General features: G+C 38.5%; 1 protein-coding gene across 1 annotated transcript in view; it reads right to left on the bottom strand.

Annotated features, from left to right (window-relative positions):
* The window catches only part of LRP1B (LDL receptor related protein 1B), a 939,689-nt gene that overhangs the window by 415,008 nt on the left and 508,223 nt on the right, over positions 1–16,458 (bottom strand). The window contains exons 4-6 of the mRNA XM_087710921.1: positions 15,811–15,930; positions 14,126–14,254; positions 4,795–5,052 (exon numbers count right to left, since the gene is read on the bottom strand). Coding sequence (XP_087567047.1) covers positions 4,795–5,052; positions 14,126–14,254; positions 15,811–15,930 — 507 coding nt within the window. The remainder of the gene's footprint in view (positions 1–4,794; positions 5,053–14,125; positions 14,255–15,810; positions 15,931–16,458) is intronic.

The raw sequence follows: 16,458 nt of genomic DNA, 5'->3' as shown, positions 1-16,458 counted from the left end.
GTTCTATATTTATCTTCCTTTAAAAAAAAAGGTGCTTTGGCAAAATGCTAAAACTATAGCATTACTTTACACTATATTATGGAAAGCATACAGAAAGGCTGAATGTTTAAAAACAATAATAAAACTGGCTATGTAGTGCTTAAATTCTCTAATCACAATCACATTTATTTTGGGGGGAAATAGTCAAATTTCTAAAAATTCAGCCTTCTACGGTCCTTTCGTTAATGAAGCCTGATACAGTTAATACAGTGAGCATATGCTTAACTGTAACTTCTTTATTTATCCTAATGATTATAAACAAAAATTATTAGAAACAAGGCAGACAACAAATTCTATATCCATTTAGATCTATTAAAGTTAAAACACTATTCAGAATCTTCTTCAGGCTCTGGAGACTATGTGTTATACTGCTAAAAGGCCAAACCCAGACAGAGGTTACTACAGGTAGTCCTCCACTTATGACCATGATTGAGTCTGGAATTATTATGGTAAGTTGTACTGGTTATTAAATGGGTCATTACATGACTACACCTGATTTATTTTTTGTGGTCATTAAGCAAATCTGCTGGCTGCAATAGCCATATCCCCCCTCCTCAAGCTGGAAGTAAACATGCCAATGGCTATAAATTCAGACCAGTTGCCAAGTCCCCAAAGTGTTATCATGTGATCAATGGAGCCTGGCCATCATAACTTCAAATTCACGTTGTAAATAGCCAACTGAATAAACTTTGAATGGTTGCTAAGCAACCAGTTATAAATTAAGGATTACCTGCATTACCACTCAGGAACAGGGATTTTCTATCATTTGAGTCAGTGGTAAGATTCAAAAAAATTTTATTACTCGTTCTGTGGGCATGGCTTGGTGGGCGTGGCTTGGTGGGTGTGGCATGGCTTGGTGGGTGTGGCTTGGTGGGTGTGGCAGGGAAGGTTACTGCAATATCCCCATTCCCTCCTGATCATCTGGGACTCGGGAGGCAGGCAATAGATGGGGGTGGGGGCAGTCTAGAGGTGGCATTTACCGGTTCTCCAAACTACTCAAAATTTCTGCTACCGGTTTTCCAGAACTGGTCAGGATCTGCTGAATATCCACCTCTGATCTGAGTGCTGTCTCCCATCTTCTGACTTCTTCCCAAATCCATATTCTCACTTTGTGCATAATAATTTCCTTAGTTCCTAACCATTTTATTGGCTGAGATGATGGAGAAGGGTAAGGAAAATGTCATGGGTCCCCTTGTTCTCCTTTCTCAGAATGTAGCAGAGAACAGAACCAGACATAGGCCTTGCAGGTGGGTCTGAACAGCCACCCTTGCTTGAGTTTAACAACTCTTAACAAAGAGAGAAGGGACTAGCACAAGACACAGGTGCTTCTTAGACCTTCTGTGTGCCATATTTACAACTGGCTTCCACCCCATAATCCTGCATCAATAAATCTGAAGCGGGTCTCTAATCATTTTGATTTCTACTGGCCTTGAAATATCAGAAGATGCAGTTGTCCCTCAAGGTGAGCAGAATTTTATTTTTTTTAAAAAAATGAATTCAGTCTCCTACCCAGAAGTGTTATTCAACAGGTCATCTGACCAATTCTGGAGAACCAGTAGCAGAAATTTTGAGTAGTTCAGAGAACTGGAAAATACCACCTCTGTCTGACCCCATCCCCATCTATTCTCTGTCTCCCTAGTCCCAGCTCATCATGAGGAAATGGGGATTTTGCAGTAACCTTCCCCTGCCACACTCACCAAACCACGCCCACCAAGCCATGCTAAGCCCACAGAACTGGTAGTAAAAAAATTGAATCCCACCTCTGTTCCTATCCATTGATCAGTTTCTTTGTTTGCTTATTCTCTCTCTCTCTCTCTCTCCCTCCCTCTCTCTCTTTCCCTCCCTCTCTCTCTCTCTCTCCAGCTATCTACCTATCTACCTACCTTTGAGCTCCCTTCATCCCTACTCTCTACATAATAACAAGAAAGTTAACTTACTAACCACAAGAGTGTGAATGCATAGACTCACACACTCTCACACACAATCCCCACATCATTGGATGTCATTGTCTACTTTTGTGCCTGTGTTTATAATGCATTCAAATGAAGGTATCTTTTTTTCTCCTTTATTAAAATATTTCTGCAGGTTGCAACACTGGAAGCATGTAGCATAGCAACCCTTTTTGCAAGTGATTATGACTCTACTCATGGCTGAGCTTCTCTATGTACATGTGGGATGGAGACAAATAGCTTATTTCAGCCCAAAGACCGAAAAGTCCTGTGAGGCCAACATTCATTGCCTTATATAAAGAAAGAAAAGAAAGTCAAGCAGCTTACAGAAATTTAGAGACTTCCGTGAAGGGGGTAGATCAGGTTCACTGTTACTTCAAAAAGTATCTTGATACTTTGCAGTTTTTTTTCAACCTCTGCAACTTTAAGCTGCGAAGAGCTCCACTCCCAGAATTCCTCCAGCCTGCAGGCTGGTGCAAATTTGGGAGCTGAAATCTGTGCAGCTTAAAATTGTGGAGATAAGAGAAATACTGGCTTACTGACAGTAACAAAATAACATTAAACAGACAGAAAGGTGACACTACAGTAAATACCTAAGATCAAGAATGCAATTGAAAAGTAGAGCAGGACTGTCAACCTAGTGGCCCAGATGTGTCATGCACTGGCCACGCCCATGCCCAGTTTAGCAAAGGAGAAAAAACTCCCAATACGTCACATGACAGCCCTGTGACTCTGCGAGTTTGACACCCCTGAAGTAGAGGATAGGGATATTTAACTAGGCTAGTACTTGTACTTTTATTTTACTTTGTTGATTAGCCCTTGGGCCATATCAAAGTGCAGAGTTCCAGACACAAATTATTACTAAATAAAATAATTAATATATAAAACAAATTTAAAATGGAAAAAAACAATTTAATTGTTTTTAATTAAAACTGATAAAAACAATTTATAATTGAATTGGATAAAATACGTTTTAAAATTAAATTGGAATAAAATACAGTTTAAAATTAAATTAGAGTAAAATACAATAATTTAATATATAGATATAAAATATTTTTAAATTGTTTTTAAAATTTAAAATTGGTGTCACCCCTACAATCTAACCCCATCAGTCCCACATATGCCAATCTCAACTAAACCATTTTGCTTAAGAACTGTGCCATGTTCAATGTTATTTTCAGATTCTGGCCACACATAAGTTTGAGTTTTATTTCATTTGTATGCCGCCCTTTTCCCTGAAGGGACTCAGGGCGGCTCACAACTCAAGGGAAGGGGGATACAGACAGTTAACAACAACACAAAAACAATACATAGTTAAAACGCAACAATCATACCATTCGAGATAGGGGCAATGATTCTCTAGCCCCAGGCCTGTCGGAACAGCCAGGTTTTAAGGGCTATGCGGAAGGCCTGGAGGGTGGAGAGGGTGCAAATCTCCACGGGGAGTTCGTTCCAGAGGGTCGGAGCAGCCACAGAGAAGGCTCTCCTCCAGGTAGTCGCCAGTCGACACTGGCCGGCAGATGGAATTCGGAGGAGGCCTGCTCTGTGTGATCTAATCGGTCTGGTGGAGGTAATTGGCAGTAAGGTAATTGGTAATAAGGTAAGTTGCTTTGATATGGGGACTTGTAAAAAAAATCCAGAGCAGCTTTTTGTAAATATTACTGAATATTAATCAGTGCTACTGTACTGTGGGGCTGTAAAAAAGATGTATGTGTAGACTTCATCAAAATGAAATTATAATTTCCAAATTGAGCAAGGGATTCATGCAATCCTTCTGGAGAACTTGCCACACTTCAGTGTATATGGACATATCTTTTTCCTCGCATTAATGCCCTCAGATTCTGCAAATATATTTTATTCCATCCATTTTTAACCCATATGCCACACAGGAATATCAAACCACCCTGGCTTCTACTGTCCTTGCTAATTTTCATCATTAATCAATGTAAGTCAGGGGTGGGTTGCTGCTAGCATTACTGCCAGTTCACAACCCGCACGTAACATGCGTGCTACACATGTGTGTGTTGTTCAATGTAAATTGTTTTGCGGCACGTACAGTCACTGAAATCCAAAATGATGATGGGCAAGCAGCAGCGAGGGAACCAGTTTGGGGGCATGGCAGGCCTGGGTCGCTGCCGGTTCTGCAACCCAGGCCTTAATTCCACTACCGGTTAGGCCGAACTGGGCCGAACCAGCAGCAACCCACCTCTGATGTAAATGCTGTACATATATGTGTGCATGATGTTAATATAAGGCAAACTGACTGGGGAAAAGTTGCCTTAGATGGACAGCATCCTCAGGCTTAAATTAATGAATAAAAATCCTCTTCATTGTCTCTTTGGGTTTTTCTTTCTGTTACTAATATATAAATTTCTATTGTGTTCACTTAAGTAAGTAAAGCTATGTAATACAAAAATTAGACTTGGCACTGAAAAAAAACTGCAGTGAAGTCCCTTTTCAATTATGGAAACACACTTGGGCCTCTCAATCTATCTCAGCCAAATCTACCTTATAGGGTTGTTGCTTCAAGAAAAAAATGAGAGCAGGAGACATTACAGATGCTGCCTCAAGGTCCTGAACAAAAGTCAGGATCTAAATCTAATGATAAACGAGACAGAATATTTAAAGCTTTTTAAAAATCTGTATCTTCAAAAGCAACATAAACAGAATCAGCTGAGAATTTACTTCATTACATGTTTAAAAATGTGCTATTTTATTCATGCATTAATAAACTACCATTAATCTATAAAACATTCTTATAATTTTGCTAGAAAAACCATTACTTTTTCAGACTTCCAATACTTACTATGAAGATTAGGAATGGTGCTAATTATCCATTCGTCAGTCAGCTTTCCAGTTTTTGATGTCTCAACGCATTTTAACTGAGTTGAAGATTCTTTTGATTCCATCCAACACATTGTGTTCTTATTGTATATATAATCGAGCATCTGAATTCCACTTCCTCTCAAAAATCCAAAGGTGGATGTTCTGGTTCCATTTACATATAGGGCATCAATAGTGTCCGAGTTTGCAATCAATAGTAAAGGTGGAAGATCATTAGGTTCTAAAAACAAAAGGAGAGGCCAAAGAAAGAAAGAAAGGTTAATTAACAAATAAAAATAACCTACCCACTTTTGCAACATTTACATAAATCAGTTAAAACAACTTGCTCTCTTAATAAAGACTTCTATACTTGTGTTTGATGAGGGTTCTATTAAATGCTTAAAAGAAGAAAAGAAAAGAATGTGCTATACTAAAATACCAATGCTAAAATAAACCAACACTAAAATAAAGGTCAGTAGACAAAATAACATCCTCAGGAAATTAATGAGCTCTACCTGGGGTGCCAAACCAAGGGCCCTTAAGACAACAACTCTAGCTCTTTGTTACTCATCAAGCAAATACACTTGCCCAATCTGGTATAAATCAGCACATGCCTGGAAAATAGATATTGCTCTCAATGAAGCTAGCAGAATTATTACCAAATGCTTTAAACCTATCCTATTTAGATAAAGTGTATCACCTAGCCAGCATTGCCAAGCCTCCTATTTGCAGAGAAGAAGCAGCAGGTAGAGAGAGAAGCTCAAATCACCAATATCTAATTGAAAAGGAATTATAAATACCATCAACATAAAATGGAGCTTGCTCAGAAGCTGAAATATACCAAATAAATGAGATAATGAATGTGAAGTAGAGGAGAGAGGTAAGGGAAGAAGAGAGGGATAGGAGAGAGGGTGAGGGGAGAGGAGAAGAGAAAGGAGGAGTGGAAAGGGAGAGAGGAGAAGGAGAGAGGAAGGGGAAGTAGAGAAGAGAAGGACGACAGAGGGAAGAAGGGAAATAGGGAGGGAGAGGAAAGTGATGGATAAGGTACAAATATGGTGTATGGAGAGCAGAAGAGCCAATAATTGTTTTGATGGTAAGATTAATTGATGTAAACATTTAATAATACAATCCAATGTTGGCTATGTAATAGTATACATGTGATTATATGTTATGAAAATGAAAAAATAAAAAACTTTATATATAAAAAATAATAATCAATATCTAGACAACACCCTCTCTATGGCCTACAACCAGGGATGGGATTCAGCCGATTTGGACCAGTTTGCACACACCAGTAGTTCCGGCAATCAGTTGGCCCTATCCTCTGCTGTGATAATCTGTCCTATATTTCCTTTGTTTGAAGCTCAGCTGATAGGTGCAGCAGAGCGGATTGTCGAGCCTCAGCTGTTTTACGCACCAAGGCTGCAGTAGAAGCTCCAGTAAGATTTAGAGCTATTTTGAAATGACTTGCACGTGTGCAGAGTGCATGTTTGGTGCAAAGTGCGCGCTTAGCGAACCAGTTGTTACACCAGTTGAATCCCACCACTCCCTACAACTACTTCATCAGAGATTAAAATCCAGGGGAAACTTCCTAGTTCAATGGAAGACTTTGAAGAATTTGAAAGCAGAGTAGACCTATGGAAAGAACCAACACTGGATGGAACCATCGGAGGAGCAGGATCTGACAAAAGCTGGGAAGTATGGAAATCTTTGAATAGGCTTCATATGGATACAATAATATCCAGAGACATTCTGAATAAATGGGTCTATCCAATGATTTCTGCTTGTTACAATTGTGGTGATGTGCAGAAAACAACATATATGTACATCTTCCCCTTTATGCCGTGAACAGTGAAGACCTCATGGCAGCGCAACAGAACACAATTAATGTTGCTACTTTCTGTGCAAGATCTGCTTAATTTGAACATGTTTTAATCTTGTACTTTCTATTTTAAATTTATGTCACATAGTATACCTTACTTTAACTGTGATGCTTCTGACATGAATAAACAAACAAACAAGCAACATGCTACATAAATGATTTGTCAGAATATGAAATCATGGCCTCACATATTCCAGAAAAAACATTTTCACACTCTGGTTGCTGTGTCTTGGAGAACGTTCTTATTTCATATTATAATCCCCTAACAGTTCAAATACCTGATCAGCCACAATGCATAGAAGGGGAAATGAGCAGTAGATCTGGTGATCTTACTTAACTTATTCAGTATCCTAAGTATCCTCAACATTTCATCAAGAGTTTCTGAAGATTCTACTGCACAAAAAGCCCATTGAAACGGCAACAGACAGTGGACTTCTGCTAGGTGCATGTTGCTATTTTCTAATCACTGAATAATTATGGATTTTTCATGGATTCTGCCAAGGAAAGAAGGTTCACAGGCATCTTTTTAACTGTTTTAATTGCTTTTGGCAACACTGAATGAATGAATATGAATATCCAGATTGTTGCTGATCTGGATGTGATAAATTTAGCTAATTGACCTAATCGGAACCTTGACCTAACACTAGTAATAAATGAACCCAGTCAAGTAAATTATTTTCAGATTTGTCATTTGAACTGCATTTATTCTTTACTTTCCCCCTATATTTACAAGATAATTCATGTTGGAAAATTACTGTAATTTCCAATTTAACTCCCAGTGCACTTTCAATCAACCCTGTGTCCACATCAGAGTAAGCAAACAATTAATTAGAGCTAAAAAAAAACCTCAAGCTGGATGTTTATTTGGTAAACTTTAGCAAGTATACAAGTATTTGACTTGCAAAACTGACACAAACAGGAAGCACAAACAGAGACATGAACAAGAGGCAAGAAGTACTGCAACATAATTTATATATCTATCTATCAAAGGACACAGAACTTTCTAGAGCCACTAAATAGATTAGTGTGGATAATTAGCATGACAAATCCCAAAGGAAGTAGTTAGTCCAGCAGTAACCCTTTTATGTACATAAGAACAACAGAATAGACAGGGAAAGTAGGAAACAAGTGATCCTTTCTTTATTCTGCACCCTCAAGAGAAGAACTACTCTTTTCTCCACATTCAGAAATAAATTTCAAGAATTTTCAGGAATAGGATGTAGTTTTATTTAGATGGTCTAAAATCAATACAATTTTTTTTACTCTGTTGCTCTTACAAAGTGCTTTCCAGGATTTATGCAGGTTCCTTAAAACACAATTTAGTGTCCTTTTCCCTCAAAAAAGTATTTTAAAACATGGAGAAAACTACTTTTTAACAGAACGTTAATTTTGTGCCATATAGTTCAGTTTAAATCAGGATTGAAATAAGATTCTGCCAACTCTGTTGTAGGTTCTGTCACTACTGTTTTTTTCCATTGCTTCCGCCAATAAGAACAGTCCCTCTTATTGTTTCTATTAGGTTTTGGGGAGGTGGAGAAATGCCATTTTACTTATTCTATTTGTGATCCGTGGACTAGTTCCAGGTGCTGCTGGTTTTGAGGACACAACTGGATTCACTGCCAGAATTGGAATACCTTTACAGCAGTATTTAAAGATAGAATTTGTTCAACCTACCCCTCCTCCCCTTCATACCTGCAACCTCTTAGCCTCTCTGTTCTTGACTGCGGGCTTAGTCGGCTTGGCAGATCACAGACAAAGAACATCTCCATGTCTACAATGGAAGAGGTAACTAAGAGCTGTGGTCGCACAGTGGTTAGAGTGTAGTATTGCAGGCTACTTCTGCTGATCACCGGCTGCCAGCAGTTTAGCAAACTGAATCTCACCAGGCTCAAGGTTGACTCAGCCTTCTATCCTTCCGAGGTTGGTAAAATGAGGATCCAAATTGTTGGGGGAAATATACTGACTCTGTAAACTGCTTAGAGAGGGCTGTAACGCACTGTGAAGCAGTATATAAGTCTAAGTGCTATTGATAATTTGACAGCTAGCTAAAAATTCTGTTTCAATCAGCCTATATCCCCAGCACTATCTGCTGAAATTAAATCCCCTACCTGGTCAAAGTTGGGCTCTTCTCCTCCCTCTCCTATATATCACAAATGCTGTTACTTAGGCAGTTGCACAAGTATGCAATTGTGAAATTTTCACAATGACATCATCACATTGTGTCATCATTTGGACATCACTTCAGTTTATTATGGGTACCTTGGCATGCATTTAAGACATATTGTACATCATTTATTAAGGATTTCAGTAAAACAGTGACTCAATCATTCTGAGTATCAAGGGAAGGAATGGCTGTACTCAGGTACTACTATAAAAGAAGGAGCCACAGAAAAGAGAAATGGGCTTTCTTTCTGAATATTCAAAACAAAATTCAGTTTGGTGAGTTCTTTATGAAATCCTGCTAGTTGACCTCCCATAAACAATTATGATAGTCAAGAAATGAACTTGGGCTTCTCCAAGCATCCCTGGCAAACTCCCATGAAAGCACAGAAATTGGCTGGGTTGCTGGCTGCTATGCTATTTCTGGCTGAGGCAATACTTGCCTCAAATAGCAATAGCAATAGCCCTTAGACTGGTATACTGCTTCAGAGTGCTTTTACAGCCCTCTCTAAGCAGTTTACAGAGTCAGCCTATTGCCCCCAACAATTTAGGTCCCAATTTCTCTGACCTCAGAAGGATGGAAGGTTGAGTCAACCTTGAGCCAGTCAGGATCGAGATGCTGGCAGCCCTCAGAAGTAGCCTGCAGTACTCATTCTAACCACTGCACCACCACAGTTCATGCTGCTTTAATTGTTTGGGATTGGGTAGATTTGTTTTCATAAATCTTCTTGGTGGTGATGTTGTAATAATGTTTCAGCAAGCTGTTCAATGTACAGTAGGGTGTTCTGAGGATCAGATGCCATCTTCTCGATCAGAAGCAAGGTCCCCTGCCTCTCCAAATAGAAAGCCGGCAAGCTTCAGGATTGATGCAATCCTTTTGAGGTTGACCAAATCAGGAAACAGATGCCCCAGGAAATTTGAGACATCTACTTTATTGATCTATGATGCTACAATAGGAGACTGTTGAAAGCCTATTGTATTTCTCCTTGTTTCCCTCTTTGACCAAAGACAGTAAAGATAGGCCAAACCTAAGGGTTTGGGGGTTCTTTGGGTCTCATTCCTTGGTGTTTCTTGGGTTAAATTCATGTTTACAGATTAGTTAGTTAGTGATACATATTTTCTTCAAGCAAACCTCCTGTACAAGTAAATATCTTAGCAATCATTCTAAGTAAGTTAGACTCTTGATAGATCTAAAGTTTTATGAGGGCATAATTGAATAACAAGCTGGATTATAGCCATATTCTTTTTGCTCACTGTTACAGAACAATGCTGCATGGTTCAAATACCACACTTGGGATTATATATGTTATTTTGTATGGGGGATCCAGCTGCTCAAACTGAATATTTTCCCATAGCCCTTTATGAATTATGCAGCAATGCCTACAAACCTTAAATAACTGCTTGCCATCATATTTTCCTGTCTCTATTTCAATGACATCTTAACTATGAAATATTTGATTTGGGAGCCTCTTCCCTTATTTATTTCTCCTACTGACATTTTGCTGCTAGTCTAGTATGAGTAGCCACGCAATCTTATATATGCCTACTCAGAAATATATCTCAGCTACATTTGTATTACTATTGTTGCTGTCTTCATTAAATAACACTGGGTTAAAGTGCATTAAGAGCATTACCACTTCTCTATTATTAATTACTAATTGTGAATTATTCATTATAGTCCAAGAAATGACATCAGTAAAATGCCATGTGAATATGACATGAAGAAAAATGAAATTGATTTTTGGTGTATAGCTTTCTCTCAGATTTATTCAAAACTATTGCTATGCTTTGGGGATCAATATGAATTTTAAACAAGCCCTAATTTCCTGGGATAATCAATATCTTTAATCATATTCTACCCTTCACTTTCCCTAATACCATATTCACTGTAATTTCCCAAATACAACACAGTAAATTCCTATAACACTGGAAAATTCAACCAAGCTGCATTCATTCTCTGGGATAAAAAATAGCTAAGTAAAGTAAGATAGTAACTTGGTTTTAATTAGGCAGAGTTTCCACTGTGTTATTATAGTATTATTTCTACTTCTTAGAAATATTATTAGAGCTACTGGTTTAGTTTCCTTTGAGAGGGGTAGGGGAGCAAGCGGGCATAATTGTAATTAGTTCTAGACTTTTGACCAGAGTTGGCAGGAGATGAAACTAAGCTGGCAGGAATAGCCAACACTCCAGAAGATAAGCTCATGATATAAAAGGATCTTAACAGACATTGGGCGCTATCTAACAACATGAAATTCAATGGTGAAAAATGTAAGGTTCTACATTTAGGCAAGAAAAATAAAATGAACAGGTACACTATAGGTGGCACCTTGCTCAATAGTGGAGACTGTGAGAGTGATCTTGGAGTCCTAGTGGACAACCATTTAAATATGAGCCAGCAATGTGCTGCAGCTGCCAAAAAAGCCAACCCAGTTCTAGGCTCCATTAACAGAGGGATAGAATCAAGATTATGTGAACTACTAGTACCGCTTTATAAAGCCTTAATAAGACCATACTTGGAATACTGCATTTAATTTTGGTCACCATTGTATAAAAAAGATATTGAGATTCTGGAAAGAGTGCTAAGAAAGGGAAACAAAGATTATCAGGGGTCTGGAGACTAAAACATATGAAAACTGTGGTCATAAATTGCAGGAATTAGGTATGGCTAGTGTAGTGAAAAGAAGGACTAGGGGAGACATTTCAATATTTGAGGGGCTACCAAAAGGAAGAGAGGGTCAAGCTATTTTTCAATGCAGCCGAAAGCCAGACAAGAAACCAAAGATGGAAACTAAAGAAAGAGAGAAGCAACCTAGACCTAAGGAGAAATTTTCTAATAGTGAGAATAATTAATAATGGATTGCCTTGCTTTCAGACGTTGTGGGTGTTTCATCACTGGAGGCTTTGAAAAGGAGATAGGTCATCTACTTGTCTGGAATGGTATAGGGTCTCCAGCTTGAGCAGGGGATTGGACTAGAAGACCTCCAAGGTCCCTTCCAACTCTATTATTCTATGTTGTTAAAAAAGGAAGTTGTTAAGTGAGTTGTGCTCAATTTTATGATTCCTCCCTCCCCCCCCCATGTTTGTTAAGTGAATAACTGCAATTGCTAAGGGAATCATGTGGCTATGTGAACCTGGTTTCCTTCATTGGTTTGCTGGGAAGATTTAAAATAATAATCAAATCACCCCTGGATGTTGCAACCATAGTACATGCCAGTTGCCAAGAGGCTGAATTTTGATCACGTGATCATGAAGATGTTGTGCTGCATTGTGAATGTGAGGACTGGTCATAAGTTACTTTTTTCAATGCTGTTGTAACTTTGCATGGTCTCTTAAACAAGCAGTTGTAAGTTGAAGACTACCTGTATTACAGACATTGCATATGTGTATTTCATGCATGCCAATTATGAATACTTCACAAGAAAAACATTAATCTGTTATGTTGATTAGGAATATTCTAACTATTATTATTATTTTTATTATTTAATTAGTTTGTATGCCGCCCACTCTCAAAGAGACTCAGGGCAGCTTACAGGTAAAAAAGGGAGGGAGGGGACATACAAAAAATAAAAAAACAACATTAAAAATTCTACAACATTCATAACTTAGGATGGGGCTGGATACATCAACAGCCCCAGGCCTGCCGGAACAGCCAGGTCTTGGTCACTTTGCGGAAGGCTGGAAGGGTAGTAAGGGTCTGGATCTCAACGGGAAGATTGTTCCATAGGGCCAGAGCAGCTACAGAGAAGGCCCTCCCCCGGGGAGTCGCCAGCCGACATTGACCGGCAGATGGAATCTGGAGGAGGCCTAGTCTGTGCAATCTTATAGATCTCTGGGAGGTAACTGGCAGGAGGCGGTCTCTCAGGTAGCCAGGTCCGATACCATGTAGGGCTTTAAAAGTAATGACTAGCACTTTGAAGCGTGTCCGGAGACCAATGGGAAGCCAGTGCAGCTCACAGAGGATAGGTGTAACGTGGGTGTATCTAGGTACACCCAACTGTCCCTTCAGCTTTGTTAAAGCAAGCTTACCAATTCCTTTAAATGTTTAATTTATGACTATTAATGAAAATATAAACATAACCTCATTGAATGCTACCAGGAGCAAAATGGTGACACATCTGGCACCTGAAGCAAAAGAAAAACATTATGTTTACTTTAAAGTAATTGTTATAAACAGTCATCTATGTGTAGTAGTTAGAAGGCGGCTTTCAGACTATCAGATTTTATGATAAGGAATAACCTTCCATGAACTGTAGCTCATTTCACCAGATGCATAGAATAGCTAAACTGATGAAGAATTGAAATTGGATGAGGTGTGTGAAGGTGAAAGCCTGTTCAGACATCTGTAGGTTACATGTGATACAGATTACAGGTATTTTGTTAATCAGCAATTGTAATGCATTAAACATCCTTTGTGTTTGTTAAGACCACATGGGCACCTGTGTCATCCTCAACTGTAACTTTGAAAAGGTTCTGAAAAGTCTTTTCTGATTTTTATTCACCATAGGTAAGATACAAGAAGAAACATCACATAATGAGATCCAGGAGAGTAGAACTGAAAATTGTATAAACCTTAGCCAGTAAAGCTGTTTACTGTTTTAGTTAATCTTTCACAAATTGTTTTTGATTACTCTAAAGCCAACCTTAAAATAATATAGGAAAGGCTCTGTGCATCTATTTGTTGTTGTGATGATTTTCTCTTTTCAAGAACTGTTATATCTATGACAACTCCAAAATTCTGTTCAAGTTTTCTAAATATAGATCAAGGCAATTAGAGAAGGGGTGTCAAACTGGATTTCTTCAAGAGCTGGATCAGCATTGTAGTTCTCAGTGGGGGAGCGGCAGACAGGACAGATGCCTCCTGCAACACTCTGCTAGCTGAAAACGGGCTATGGGGGGGGAACCATGAGTGCCCCCCGTAGCTTTTTTTGGCTAGTAGAGTACTGCGGGAGGCCATGGAGGCCAAAAACCAGGATGGGGGGGGATGGCCCATTTTGACTAGCAGATGTAGCCCAGGCCAATTCTTTGATATTTCTAGGCTGGTCCTGCAGGCCAGATGTAAGCACTCGGCAGGCCAGATCTGACCCACAGGCCTTGAGTTTGACACCCTTGAATTAGAGTAAAGAGAATGGGCTGACAAATCTTTTTTTTAAAAAAAGCACACAGCCTAGTGCTGATTCAGAGATCATTCAGCATTTTGTTCCTCTGGTGGTCAGCCAGATATTTAATGGAGAATCACAGCAAATAAATCTAGCAATATATTGCTGCTTACCTTTTTTCACTTTGCAAGATTTTTTGTTTGGCTGAAGGAGATATCCTTCCACGCAACTGCAAATGTATGATCCATCAGTATTTTGACATGTCTGGCTACAGAGTCCATACAAATTACATTCATTAAAATCTGAAAAGAAAAAGAAAAATGGTTAACTTATACTCAGAAATCAATACTGTATTTATCACTACTTTATCTCCTTGGCAAGAGGAAAACAGGATGTTGGTGGTGTCTACAATAATAAGGTAAATATAGCAGTCCAATCCCCTTCAAGTCCAATCTCCTACTCAAGCAGGAAACCCGATACCATTTCAGACAAATGATTGTCGAATCTCTTCTTTAAAACCTTGAGCTTTCCAGCATCCACAACTTCTGGAGGGAAGTCATTCCACTGATTAATTGTCTTAACTGCCAGAAAATTTCTCCTTAATTCTAGGTTGGTTCTGTCCTTGATTAGTTTCCACCCATTGCTTCTGGTTCTGCCTTCAGCTTTGGAGAATAGGTTGACTCCCTCTTCTTTGTGGCAGCCCCTTAGATATTGGAAGACTGCTATCATGTCTTCCCTAGTCTTTCTTTTCATTAAACTAGACCTACCTGCAACTGTTCTTCATATGTTTTAGCTTCTAGTCCCCTAATCAACTTTGTTGTTCTTCTCTGCATTTTTTATTAGATTAGAGATATTAATTTGAATAGAATAGTATGAGGCCAAGGTAGTGTCAGCTGTGGAACAGTGATCAAACTATACAAATATTGACAGGTTGCAAAGATCTATAGGAGAGCCATAGATGAGACAACTGGCATGTAAAAGAAGTCGGAATGTAATAGAAAGCATTTCAGAAGTAACTCTCTCTAGTTTTCTGGAAAGTAGTAGGAAAGGAATGGAGAAATACTTTCAATCTTGAAAGATTGATTTTTGCCCTCCAAGGTAGCTGTGACCACTAGGACAACAATCTCTGGAGATCTCAGGTCACCTTCAGGTGAGAACTGAAGTATTTCTTGTGATGAGAAGGGAAATGTCTTCAAGCAAAAACAAAGAAATTCCAGTTGCCTTTTGAAAAAATATCTTTGGGACACAGCAATTAATACTAACTCTATCTGTATTGTAAAGTTATATTAACAGAATATTGCAAAACTGAAAAACTGAAAACTGAAACTAATGAAAACAGAAATAATATATGTTTGTATTTTTTTTTAAAGGAAAAGGCTGTAATAGAAATGAGTAAAGTAAATGCAGATCATTGATTGCAATTTTAAAAGTATATATGTATATATGATATTGTGGAGATGATGAATAACTGACAGGAAATACATAGCTCTAATTAAGAATAAAAAGGCTATTAGTGCAAATTAGACTGTATCAACTGATATAATCTAAATGGTTGTGATGTGGGGAAAATGCAGGAAATGTTAGTTGCATGTTACATGCCAGTAAACATTTACAATGAAAGAACCAAAATTTGTTCCGGTGAAAAATATGCGACATTCTGAATGAGCTCCCAGGGAAGAAATGGATGGGTGGGTAGGAACAAGACAAGGGAATATATAAAAAAGCATCGGGCAAGTTCTCCAGATATCAGGTTTAAATACCACAACCATCTCCAATCTGTATAGTTCACTAAATGGAAGTTTTCCTACAATTTCTCCTGAGCAAAATATTTTGGAATAATATAACATGGTTACCCTACCTTGGCAGGTTTTGCCACCTCTGCCAACTTCGTATCCTTCCTCACAATAACATCTGGTTTCGTTCATGGACATGGCACACTTGTATTGGCATCGCATTTGTTCACATTTGGGTAGCAATTCTGCAAGAGAAAACAATACATAGAGATATATTATAACAGAAAAAGTCAGAAGTAAAGTGTACGTCACTTATATAAAGTAAAGTGTACTTCACTTATATATTTGTATGTAATTAATTTCCTTGTTTGCAAGCCTTAAGAAAACACTGCTACCAAACACTAAACATTTGGTTTACAGCTTCTTCAGTAGTGCTGTTGTAGCTTAAAAACGCTTTCTTACTGTATACATTTAAAAATAACAAGGTGACACATTTATTCCTTCCTTCCCTTCCTTCCTTCCTTCCTTCCTTCCTTCTTCTTTCTTTCCTTCCTTCCTTCCTTCCTTCCTTCCTTCCTTCCTTCCTTCCTTCCCTCCCTCCCTCCCTCCCTCCCTTCTGTTTGAAGTTAAATTACATATGTATTTTAGAGCTGTATAAACTGAATTGTGGCAGGAGAATGCTGCAAAAGAAGAGTTAAAAAACTTTCAGTTGAACTAATTCGTGGCAGCTCAACTGTTCCCAAAAAGGGAGGACGGCAGTAAATCAAACCAAA

The sequence above is a fragment of the Thamnophis sirtalis genome, unplaced genomic scaffold (assembly GCF_051295495.1).
Source record: "Thamnophis sirtalis isolate CommonGarterSnake01/CBP01778 unplaced genomic scaffold, rThaSir2_p1.2 scaffold_1, whole genome shotgun sequence".
Taxonomy (NCBI): domain Eukaryota; kingdom Metazoa; phylum Chordata; class Lepidosauria; order Squamata; family Natricidae; genus Thamnophis; species Thamnophis sirtalis.
This window is presented reverse-complemented; position numbering and strand designations above follow the sequence as displayed.